The sequence below is a fragment of the Macaca thibetana genome, chromosome 12 (genome assembly GCF_024542745.1).
Source record: "Macaca thibetana thibetana isolate TM-01 chromosome 12, ASM2454274v1, whole genome shotgun sequence".
Lineage (NCBI taxonomy): Eukaryota > Metazoa > Chordata > Mammalia > Primates > Cercopithecidae > Macaca > Macaca thibetana.
In genome coordinates, this window is record NC_065589.1 from 11,817,306 (window position 1) to 11,830,244 (window position 12,939).

The following is a 12,939-nucleotide window of genomic DNA, read 5'->3' on the forward strand; positions in this document are numbered from 1 at the left end:
ATGCCAACAACCTGGCCAAAGCTGAGTGTGCAGAGCCAGCAGTGGGGCTGCCCAAGCTGCGGACCTTGTGGGCAGAGGCAGAGCAGTGAAGAGCTTGGTCCCTGGTGCCAGCCTGCCTGGGTTCCAATCCTGGCTCCCTACTTCTTGTGAGCTCTGTAATCTTGAGCACATTTTACTGAACTCCTCTGTGCCTCGGTTCCATCATCTGTACAATGAGGGTGGGCAACAGTGCCTCTATCTCAGGAGAGTGCAGTGAGAAACGAGCGTCAGTATGGGCAAAGCACCCATCAGGCCTGCATCTGCAGAGATGTGACTGAGTGAGGGCTAAGGAAAGAAAAAGGTGCGAACAGCGCCGCTGTGTTTTTGCTTTAATTGCTTTTGTTGCTTCCTTTCTGGGTTTCTGGCTATGTTCTATATACTTGAAGTTTCCAGATAACTGATCTCTGGATAAGTAACTTGTCATTATATTAAATAAAAAATAAGCTGATGTGCAAGAAAACAAATCTATTTTACTTAGGCTTTATAAGGAACTCATAGGAAGAACTCAAAAGATTAGGTTTCATATCCATGTGAATCACAAAATCTATTCTTACGGTGAGAAGCAACCAGCATCTACTCTTACAAAGACTGAAAAGTCAGGATTACGTGATTTATAGTTTTCGTGTTCTTTTTCTATCACAGAAACCAAAGAAAATCTGAAGGAAGATGACTTCAAACACGTAATTCTTTTATTTTTTGAGACAGTCTCACTCTGTCACGCAGGCTGGAGTGCAGTGGCACAATCTTGGCTCACTGCAACCTCCACCTCCCAAGCTCTACTGATTCTCGTGCCTCAGTCTCCCAAGTAGCTGGGAATACAGGCTTGTGCCACCACAACTGGCTAATTAATTTTTGGGGGTATTTTTAGTAGAGACAGGGTTTCACCATGTTGGCCAGGCTGGTCTCGAACTCCTGACCTCCATCCATCCACCTGCCTCGGCCTCCCAAAGTGCTGGGATTACAGGCGTGAGCTACCGTACTCCGCCCAAAGATGTAATTCTTTACTAAAAAACTTGGAGTCTTGCATAGGGAATATAAATTTGCTGGCAACATAAATATGGGAATAAATAAATGCCAATGTGGCTACAAAAAAGACAGTATTAATTAAAATCCATCTTTAAAGTATGGCTGGTGCTGAAGCTGCTCCATGTGTTCATGGGGCACTCACTGGCCCACCGCTAACATCAACTGCAGGAACCAGCGACTTGCTTTTACATTCATTCCTAGGGGCTTGGAAATGGCGATCTCAGCCTTTTATGTTGGTAATTCTGAATGGCAGAAGGGTCTTGAAGGCCGTTCTCCTTACTTATCCAAACAGCCCAAGATTCCAACATTTGGTCAAAGTTTATGGATTTGCCAATAACCTCCTTGCCAATACCCCCGCTTCCTCCCACAACGGCCTTAGAAGCTACTAACCAAGGCTATCCTGTCTGGCCTTTGTGGCCTTAGAAGATACTGACTCCAGTGAACTGTGCGCATCTGTGTAACCGCTGGCAAGAGTAGTACACCTCAGCCCTTTTGAGAATCACAGAGCAGGAGAGGCCCCAGAAACCTCCACTCTCTCACACTGATGTCCAGGGAAGAGAAACTCCTCCCACAGCTGCCAAGAAGTTCTGTCCAACCCCCTAAAGATAGCAAATGATCCTCTAGCCAGGGGAGGCGGGGAAAAGAATCATTAGGGATCCCTAACACTAGACGAAGAGGATGGCTGGGCCCAAGCAACAGCAATGAATGGAAAGCAAGGGGCCTGGCTGGACGGTGCCCATTCCCCAGCTGTGGCTGTCACAGATGCCCTGCTGTAGGAATTACAGCCTTACACGGAAAGAAGGAATATGCTGGTCTGAAAGAAAGTGCTGATTGAAAATGCGGATGCTGGAGTGTTCCTATCAAAGGACACAAAGTATTCCAGATGCTCCTGGTGTCCTTTAGTCTTTCCACAGAAAGATAAGGTCTTCAAGGGAGATTTCCCCACGGTAGGAAAGGGATGACTGGATAGAGTCTTGGTCATTATTGGTCCAGACACGTATGAGGGGAAGAACTCTGGGCAGAGTCAAATTTTAAATGGACCTGGCAAAAAACTGAATGGAATTATGATTTTTCCCCTCAAATCCTTTGTGATTTCATCTCCAGTTCCTGTCGGGACTGCTTACTGACAGAATGGAGGGTATGCACTTATTAACTGCTGTAAGAATTTTCTTCAGCAGGGGTCAGCAAACTATCAAGGGCCAAACAGTGAATATTTTAGACTTTGCAGGCCATAGGGTCTCTGGGGCATCTATTTAATTCTGTTGCTGAAGCTCAAAATAGCCACAGACAATATGTAAATAAATAAGCATGTCTTTATTCCAGGCTGGATTTAGCCCATGAATTGTAGTTCGCCAACCCTTGGTCTAGAATTTAAATCTTAAATTTAACATTCTAAACTCGCAAAGGATATCCTACTTTGATACAAAGCAGCCAAGCCTGTCTGTGGTCCACAGCCTCACACGCACATCGCCTCCCTCCACCCTCACACACCTGCCTGTGCCACCCAGGCCACGGCCCAGGAGCACAGCACCTGGGTGCCTTCATCTAGCTGGTATGACTACGGCCCAAAATCTCAAAGAAGGCACTGCTAGGAGATGAAGTCTTCTTCAAACTCCTGTTTATTCCCTTTCCATGTCTCCACCTTACTCGGAAGCTGGAAGGTACTCCACATGGATCACTGTCCAACTCCATCCCTTTCCGCAAAAATCTTGACCCTCGGCAAAGGTATTTATTTCCCCCAAAGGTCTATGACCCATCCTGCATATCTCCCTTTCCCCACATCCACATTTCAAACACGAGGTGCAGAGAAATAAGCTATATAAAATGGTATGTCATACCTTCAGTGACTGTCTTTTTGTCACGTAATTTTCTGAATGAAGTAACTTCTCATATTCACTGAAAAACTAAGATAAGAAAACACGTATCAGGGTTATTGCAAGAAAAAAAAAGACTGGTAGGTAACATTGTAAATTAGCTTAAGGACACACTTCTCACACCATGAAGGCCAACAGCTGCCCTGGCTCCCCTGCCATTCTCTTTCATGTCTTCCTCTGACATGTTTGCTCTAAGACCCTCAGGTGATCCCACCAATCCCCTCCATGAAGAGGGCTCCTGGTACTGAGCCCCTTCCCAGTTCCAGCCAGGCCCGCAGAGAGAGCTGAAATCCAGGCCTCTCTGTCACCCCAAGCTCCCTATGCACAAAACCTAACTTCCTTACCCCTCACACTTCTGCTTGTTGAGTCTGCTCTCATATCTTGATGTCAGATTGAAAAAGTTGTATTTTATATAAACAAGAACTCAATTTGTTTAAAGCACAACCATAAACAGAAAAGTTACCTGCTCTTTCAATGTATCAGGCAGAGAGAGAAAATAATTCAGAACAGAAATTAAGGGAGGAGAAATTCAGCATTGTGTTAACCAGGGCAACACTGAAGGTGGGGCTTAGGCTCAGACCCGGTGGATGGGAGGGATTTCACTCAGAAATGGAGGGGAGAACAGATTCCGGGCAGATAAAAAAGGAAGGGCATAGCATGAATGAAGCCCTGGGGAGAACAAAATGCCACAAATTTAACTGACAGGTCCACTAGATCTTCAAAACAGCGGTCACTGGCAAGAGTGGCACTGCTGGCATGGTAAGGGCTAGAAGCCCATTAAAGCAGAGAGTTAGAAAACCAAAATGACGGGAACTCAGGGGCCAAGGCTATCCTTCAAAAAACATAGTAGACAAGGCCAGCTAGCCTTAAGATTTTATTTTTTGCCTGTCTGTTTAAACCACATATAGGTTTAAAACATTCTAAAAGTCTGCAGCACTAGTATGACTGTTGGATCTTGGTGCTTTCCTGAGACTTTCCTTTGGTCACGGCGAGTGCCAGGGGATGCCTGCTTTGTCATCTGTCCAAGAGAGAACTACTGGTGTCCATGCTTTATGATGGGTCCTTATTAGCCATATACCTGTGGTCTAGAGCAGGAGATAGCAAACTATGGCCTGCTGCCTGTTTGTGGAAAGTTTTTCTGGAACACATCCGTGCTCATTTGTTTACTGAACATGAATTCATTGAAAAGTTTATGTATTATTTGCAGCTGCTTTCACAGAACAATAGACAGGAGATCAACAGAGACCACATGGCTTACAAAGCCTCAAAAATTTGCTTTCTGGCCTTCTTGGTTTAGAGCTAACACAGAATTATACATTATTTCTTTTGCCTACCTCTTGGCAGAGGTGAGCTGGCCATCTATTTAGTAAGTATTTGAGTTAGATTTCTCTCTTTTCAGAAACAGCTGTTAACTCTACCTTCTCAAATGATGATCAAACTGATGACCAAAACAACTGGACCTGCTTTTAATCAGTAACAAAATAGACACATCTCAAGTTCTTGATAGAAAATGCAAGTTGATTTTCTGCTGCATCTTTGGATAAGTTTGGTTGCAAAAAATTTTTCACGGAGAACTGCCTGAAGAGTATGTATGTGGCCCCTGTTTCCTTCAGATTATGTTAGTTTTTTTTTTCTCTGAATTAGGACAGACAAAGGATAAGTAACAAATCTAGATACCTGTCCTCCCACCCACTTCTGGGCTCCTCAAAGACTTGCTTTCAGGGAACTGCATCGGAGTTGAGCATTTTCTTTACTGCAATGCCATGGCAATGACAGTCCACTACATGACACTGTAACTTGACTCTCCTTTAAGAATGCCAAGGAGAGAAATCTGTTTCAGGTCCCAGTGCTAGGAAAGCTATGTTTCTTTTGAGCAGCCAGTATATATTTTACTCTACAAATACTGTCATCTTTTAATTGCTTTTCTTTCTTTCTACGCTTTGGTTATTAGAAAGCTCAGAGCCAAATTGCACCAGAATTTAGAGCATGCATTTTGGTGTAATAACCTCACCTGTGGTTTTGAATTACCCACATCCCCCACGGTTTCTCCCTCTGTAAGATCTGATTGCTTTCTATATATTTATTAATTGCCTCACATACATTTTTCTAAAATCCTGCTAACTGATGTCATCTATTAACAACATGTAGGAAGCTATTTTACTGCAAGATTAAATAGATTTCACTGTAGCAAATGTCTTGGAAATTAGCTGGTCTGTGTCTCTGGTAGGCCTTAAATTACTAGTATGTTGAAAAATCTTTGTGGTGATGATAAATGAGCTAACGTTTACTAAATGCTTCCTGTGTTCCAGACACTATGCCATGCATGTCACATATGCATTCTTATCTAATCCTCATGATGATCCCAGTAGACAGGTACTATGAAGAACCTTCTTCAGGGTGGAAGACCCTGAAGGCACAGAGGGTGCATGAAGGCAGTTGCTGAAGTCTTATTAGCCCATGGTAGGGCTGAGACTTGCAGCCAGAATCCAGGTAGTCCAAGGCTCAAGTCCATGCTTCTGTCTACTGTAAAAACACCCTGATGATGACAGGGCTGCCATTTTAAAGCAATGAACATACAAGAAGAAACACACCCATATCGAAATATACATGAGCTGAAAGAAAAATAAAGGACCAGCAATTTTTAAGCCATTTATGAGGCTACTTATGAAGGACTTGTGTGATCAGTGTTGTGTTATGTTCTTACTGGGAGTGGAGGGCAGGGGAAAAAGACAGGAAAAAAAAAAAAAAAAAAAAAGAATGAGAAAGCATAGATTTTTGCCTCTAAGAATCTCATAATGTATTTGAACAGCAAAGTGAATAATGAAGTATTAATAATACTTAGGATTTCAAAAATTTAAACTACTAGAAAAATTAAAATCTAAACCAAATCTTGCAGGATAGACAGGAATCTTAAGTGGACTGTCATTCTTCCAACCTCTCTAAGGGCACCTATCAGAATCTTCGGCGATGTGTAGTTAAACCAGTACATCACAACAGTGCTTGTGGGTATTGCGGAAGATCCTCCCGAGGCTGACAGAACTGGCAGTAGCGGAAGACATCATTTCACACGGCAGCCCTAGAGGCAGTTGTGGGGGTCTAGGGAAATCAAGCTATCAAGCACTCTGGAAATCATTGACAAATCTCTGGAGGACACTATTACCAGGAACATCTGACATTGACTCAGTGCTGGAAGGGACCTTACCGACAAGCTAGTCCAATGTCCTCATTTTACAATAAGGACGGACTTCTAAGTCCCCAAGCGGTTAACTGCCTTGGCCATGGCCACAAAGGAGTGAGCAGTAGAGTAGGAGCAGAGCCGGGCTCCCGTCCCCTCTGGCCAGTGCTGCTCTCATCCTATCAGCTGCTGCCTCCCTTTCTCTCTATTTGTATGCAGCAGAAATGTGGGGCAACTGATGGAAAAGGAAGGAAAAGTTAAAAAGTCAGATAATGTTCCCACTATCTTTACTATCATTTTAGCAGCAAAATGCTTTCTTTTCCTCTTTTAAAGCAATAAAAGCTTCAAAGGGCAGTATGTCAATCAAAAATATCTACTTCTGACCAAGTAATATTCTATAAGCTGTTTAAGAAGAGAAATAACTACAGCACCATTTATAAACATTACATATGCAAAATAAATATTCTAGTACAAAAACCTAATTTAAGTCTTTCTGGTAACAAGTTACAATTTATTATTTAAAAATAATATTTCATATACTTACTCTATCATAATGCTGTTCCAAAAATTCTGCACTGAGCAATTTATGTCTTGTAAGTAAATCCTAAAAAAAGACAGTTTACAGTTGTTTTCCAAGTTTTCAAGAAAGAGAATCCTAAAACATTCCACACCATTTTATCTAATAAAAACTATTGTTAAAAATCACCATACTTAACATTTCAGCATGAATTGTATTAAAAACGTTGATTCTATAAAAGCAAAATAAAATCATTAATTATTTGGAACTGCAATTTTAGTGATTATGATGAGTCATCATGGATCTATAGCTCTTAGAAGGAAAAAATGATAAAGGCAATGGAAATATACGCTAAAGAAAAAGAATAAGGAATTGTAGTTAAATTAAAGTTAACACTCCCCAAGTGGGCTGGTTATTTAAAAACAAACACACAAAAACAAAGCTAACAGTAGTGGTCAAGTATCAAACAATTCCACGCCCACCTAGCGCTCCTAGTGGAGAAAGAGGAAATTTCTTTTATTAGAAAAAGGATTAGAGGCTCTATTTTCTTCCTCCTAAGTTCAATCACATTCAGGTTCATAGCTAATGCAAATTTTTTAGAGGCAGAATGTGTTTTAGGTAAGCAGAATGTTGGCATGATAATGTAGAATTAACAATGACTGTGAACCTCCAGTCTGATTTTGTATTACCATGAAATAGAACCTATGCCTCACTCTACAGCTTTCCCAAGGAACAATCATTCAGAAATATTTACTATGTGCCAGGTAAAATTCTAGGTGCTAGGGCTTCAAAGACAAAAAGATATGATCCCTGCCTTCCAGGACCTAGACGTTAACAAAGGACTAGCCTTGGTCTCACTGGGTAGGAAAGAGAATGGGAACGAGTGACAGCAGGAAGGCCTGGCTAGTAGCTGGTAAACTAATGGATCAAGGTCCTTCATACCACTGCTACAGATAGTGTCAATCATCGCCTTTCTCCCAACCAACTTTCCTAGTTTTCGTTCCTGTTTATGTTTGAAGGTTGCCCAAGTTACTACAAAGAACTAGTGTTTCCTGAAGTATGCTGAAATGAAACATTGGTTCTGAGAAATGCTTTTAAGAATGCCCCATGGTCAAGCAAACGAGGGAAGTGCCATAGCTCACTCCAGATGTCAGGTCCCAGACTCCACAGGGAGCTCTTTTGTCACCTACTTTCTGTGAAAGTCCTTCCCGAAAGGGCCTCTGTACAGGCTTTCCCCACTGCCTGGTAACCTAATGTTCATTCTTCGGCCCTCGATTCCTCTTGATTGGTCACCAGCACAAAAGCACCAGACATAGCTGTGACTTTACACTGGTTGTGGGATTATTTGATTCAAGTCTCTCTTATACTACACTGTAAGTTCCGTAAATATCAGGATCATGTCTATTTTTATTAATCTTTGAATCTCCAGCACCTATGCAGTGCCCAGCGCATAGTAAGGGCTTAATATTTAATAAATCAACGAATGAACCAATGAAATCAGGGAACATGTCTGGAAAAACATCACATTCAGCAATCTTCAAAGTATGCTTTTGAGAAGGTTTCTAACCCCACCCCAAATATTTACAGTTGCTCAAACTGCTGGATAGGGTATGTGTTATATTTCCTGATTATAACAGGGATGCCCAGGAAGGACCTACCCAATTTTTCCCAAATTCTCCTTGAGGATTCAACAGGACATATTAGAAAACGTGGAGTTTACTCTGAGTACCCTTGAGTTTGGCAAGAAGTGCTACAACGTTTCCCCTCCAGGTGAAGGAGAAGAGGAAAGTGGTAAGAGAATTTCTGTTATCTTCCTACTGTGGTCCATGGGGTCACAGATGCAAAGGAGAGAGGAACATGAGGAGAATGTATCAAGTACGGACAGCACCATTTAACATACTATTGTGGTGTGTTTATGGCTGGTGTCCTGCTTGTGGAGGTGCCACAAGGCAATGCCTGTCTGTAGGGTTCACTGCTGAATCTCCCACACCTAAAGAATAGTGCACCTGGCTGAGGTGGGTGGATCACCTGAGGTCAGGAGTTCGACACCAGCCTAACATGGTGAAACCCCATCTCTACTAAATACAAAAACATAGTTGGGTGTGGTGGCGCATGCCTGCAATCCCAGCTACTCAGGAGGCTGAGGCAGGAAAATCGCTCAAACCCAGGAGGCAGAAGCTGCAGTGAGCCGAGATCGCACCACTGCACTCCAGCCTGGGCAACAAGAGCGAAACTTTCATCTCAAATAACATAACATAACATAACATAACATAACATAACATAACATAACATATAACGTAACATAAGTGCCTGGCACAGAGCAGGCACTGACAATCTTGGTGAATAACAAATGAGTATGTTAACTTAGGAATTCATGTGTCAGGATCCCTGTCAGACAGTGTTGCTTCTACCTTTTTGCGACTAAATCATTCTGGAGGCCAGTGTGAGGAAGTATAGCAGAAGGAACCTGCTGCTCACTGTTCTGTCATAACATAATGAAGGGAATGCCAAGCAGGAGGGTCCTGAGAGACACTGGCTCTCAACTGGGGTTGGATTCTTAGAAACAGGAAGACAGTATCTACTTTATAAAGCAAAGGCCCTCTAGGTGTTAACATGTTGCACAACAGATTTTTACTGAAAGTTTGAGTGAAGCGAGTATTCACTCTGCAAGGTATTTCAAAAGGAGCCAGAGGCTCACAGATGGGCCATGCAAAGGGGGACCTCTAACATCTTCCCATATAGGGGAGATTCTATGTGTTATCATCTGGAAACTCAGGAAACTGCTGCCAACCAGAAATCAAATCTCAATGGCTTTGGGGTAGGAGAGATTGAAAGGGGGCACTCAGAGTCTGCCCAAGGAGCAGTTGGACCCAGTACATAACAGGATGAAAACCCTTTGTTAAAAAGGGTCATTCAAAGGCCTGGGGAGGGGGTTGGGGGGGTAAAACACTAGTAGGAAAAGAGCAACTGTTAACAGCCAGCACAGAGAAAAAGGTGAATACTAAGCTGGGAAAAGGAGGAGATGAGGACAATCAGCAGTGCCTCTATCTACCGACAGATAAGGAACCTTAGCCTAGTGACTGCAGCCAAAAACTCTGGACGGCTCAAACTGGTGTGAGTGTGGGTGGGAGGGGCTGCGTGTAGACCAACAGAATAGAACATAATGGGCAAAGGGCATGCAGACCTGCAAAGTTTAAGGTGCATGTGACCCCAGAACAGCAGAGTTGCAAGGTCAGTCAGCAGAGGTGAGAATAAAAGGATTCCTGATCTTCCATCTATCTGAATTCCAGTCTATGACAGGCCCTTGTATAATGGAAGAAAGACTAGGGATCATTTCCCAAGTCCAGCAGACTGAGCAGCCAACTTTTAGGGTGGGCTGAATTTAAAAGCTTCCTAAAAGCTTGAGTTTGGGCCGAAACATCATGTGACTAAGACAGCCCTGGGATCCCTGAAGAAATCCTGCTAACCCAGGGGGCTTATTTTCACATTCATCTTGGCAAACCATTTGGCCCCATTTCCTACTTGATGTTTGATTATGTCTAAGGACAAGGAACTCAATTCTCCCAGTTGTGTGGTTCACCTCTGGAGCTCTTACAGTGAGAAAGTTCTTCCTGTGCTAGGGTCAGACCTATCCCCAAGTACTTTCCAGGAACCATCAGAGCCGACAGATGCATGTTTTGTCCATTTTCTATGGGACCCCACTTCAAATACAAGTAGCGCTCTCATGGCAGGTCCCTACCGAGTCTTCTCTTCTCCAGGCTAAATACGTCCAGTTCCTTTAACCACTCCTCGAATGACAGGGTTCTGAGTCTCCCTCACCAACTACTGTCTTCTGAAAGTCATCTATTTGTCTATGTGCCTCTTAAAGTGTAGCGCCTGGAATGGAACACATTTATGTGTTGTTACCTGATAAGCTCATAGCAAAGTGAGACTATCAGTTAGCTCCTTAGGTTACATACTACCTGGTCACATGGAGCTCTGGGGGATGCATTACCATACTGCTTAATTGTATTGGAGGTATTCAAAATTGTTTACTCAAAGTGGGCTCTGGTAGCCTGCCTGCCTGTGTCCAAAGTCTGACTTCCCCATTTATTGTCTGATTTCAGTCAAAATCTCTAGGCTTCACTTTCCTCATCTGTAAAGTCAGTAATAACAACACTTCCTTCCTAGGGTTGAGTATGATATGAAATTATCTACATTCTAGTAATTATTATACTGAGTATCTCATTTCCTATTAATTATTGTTATTCCTCCATCCCATATTTTATACAGTTGAGTCCTCCAGTGGAAGACCTCAGTTACTGCATTTAACTTCATCCTGCTATATTCTGGTCTCTAACCTTTCTAAGTTTTGGGGTCCTCTGTTATCTGCTCTCCTTACCTTCATGGCTAACATCTACACATTTGATAAGTATGCCGTGTCACCCTTTATTTCAGTCACTAATAAAAACGTTCAGCTGGGTGGGGAAAGCCCCGTGGAAATTCACTAGAAGTTTCTCTGCAGGGTGACGGCAATTTACTTGCAAGTAGTGTATGGATATAACATACAACTGGTTGTGAATCACTATACCAAAACTCCATCTAGCTCAGCCTTTTTACTGTTTCTATGAAAACAGATTTGTAGAATTACACAACATCTAGCATATCCTTTATTGTGATGAAGGAGTAATTCTAACAGCTAATGTTTATTGCACAGACACTGTGTGAAGGTAACAACTGATATGGTCATGTTATTACCTGCATCTCAACAGATGAAGAGACTGGAGGTTAAATCAGCAGCAGAGCTGGTGTGAACGCAGGCAGCCATGCTCTTTTACTCCCCCAATCCACCAGTACCTATGAGATCAACATGACTGAACTTCCTCTTAGTGAATCCACGATGGCTGTGGGTACAGTTTCCAAAATGCTCAGAAGCCATCTTTTTTTCTTTTTTTTTGATTATACTTTAAGTTCTAGGGTACATGTGCACAACTCGCAGGTTTGTTACATATGTATACATGTGTCGTGTTGGTTTGCTGCACCCATTAACTCATCATTTACGTTAGGTATTTCTCCTAATGCCCCACCCCACGACAGGCCCTGGTGTGTGATGTTCCCCGCCCTGTGTCCAAGGGTTCTCATTGTTCAATTTGCACCTGTGAGTGAGAACATGTGGTGTTTGGTTTTCTGTCCTTGCAATAATTTGCTCAGAATGATGGTTTCAAGCTTCATGCATGTCACTACAAAGGACACGAACGCATCCTTTTTTATGGCTGCATAGTATTCCACGGTGTATATGTGCCATATTTTCTTAATCCAGTCTATCATTGATGGACATTTGGGTTGGTTCCAAGTCTTTGCTATTGTGAATAGTGCCACAAGAAACATACGTGTGCATGTGTCTTTATAGTAGCATGATTTATAATCCCTTGGGTATATACCCAGTAATGGGATCACTGGGTCAAATGGTACTTCTATTTCTAGAGCCTTGAGGAATCGCCACACTGTCTTCCACAATGGCTGAACTAGTTTACACTCCCACCAACAGTGTAAAAGTGTTCCTATTTCGCCACATCCTCTCCAGCACCTGTGGTTTCCTGACTTTTTAATGACTGCCTTTCTAACTGGTGTGAGATGGTATCTCATTGTGGTTTTGGTTTGCATTTCTCTGATGACCAGAGATGAGCATTTTTTCATGTGTCTGTTGGGTCCCAGAATCGCTGGGACACATTTATCATTTGCCCACTTTTTGAAAGTGGGCAATTCATATCATTTGCCCACTTTTTGATGGGGTTGTTTGATTTTTTTCTTGTAAATGTGTTTAAGTTCTTTGTAGATTCTGGATATTAGTCTTTTGTCAAATGGATAGATTGCAAACATTTTCTCTCATTCTGTAGGTTGCCTGTTCACTCTGATGGTAGTTTCTTTTCCTGTGCAGAAGCTCTTTAGTTTAGATCCCATTTGTCTATTTTGGCTTTTGTTGCCATTGCTTTTGGTGTTTTAGTCATGAAGTCCTTGCCCATGCCTATGTCCTGAATGGTATTTGCCTAGGTTGTCTTCTAGGGTTTTTATGGTTTTAGGTCTAACATTTAAGTCTTAATCCATCTTGAATTAATTTTTGTATGAGGTGTAAGGAAGCGATCCAGTTTCCGCTTTCTACACATGGCTAGCCAGTTTTCCCAGCACCATTTATTAAATAGGGAATCCTTTCCCCCATTTCTTGTTTTTGTCAGGTTTGTCAAAGATCAGATGGTTGTAGGTGTGTGGTATTATTTGAGGCCTCTGCTCTGTTCCATTGGTCTATATCTCTGTTTTGGTATCAGTGCCAT

The 12,939-nt window shown here is 42.4% G+C and overlaps 2 protein-coding genes across 2 annotated transcripts in view; both read right to left on the bottom strand.

Moving 5' to 3' along the window:
* ITM2C (integral membrane protein 2C) overlaps window positions 1-12,939 on the bottom strand; it is a 350,051-nt gene that overhangs the window by 60,245 nt on the left and 276,867 nt on the right. The gene's annotated exons all lie outside the window — the stretch shown is intronic.
* Window positions 1-12,939, bottom strand: part of CAB39 (calcium binding protein 39) — a 76,751-nt gene that overhangs the window by 4,056 nt on the left and 59,756 nt on the right. The window contains exons 6-7 of the mRNA XM_050751144.1: window positions 6,659-6,718; window positions 2,904-2,969 (exon numbers count right to left, since the gene is read on the bottom strand). Of these exons, the coding sequence (XP_050607101.1) occupies window positions 2,904-2,969; window positions 6,659-6,718 (126 nt within the window). The remainder of the gene's footprint in view (window positions 1-2,903; window positions 2,970-6,658; window positions 6,719-12,939) is intronic.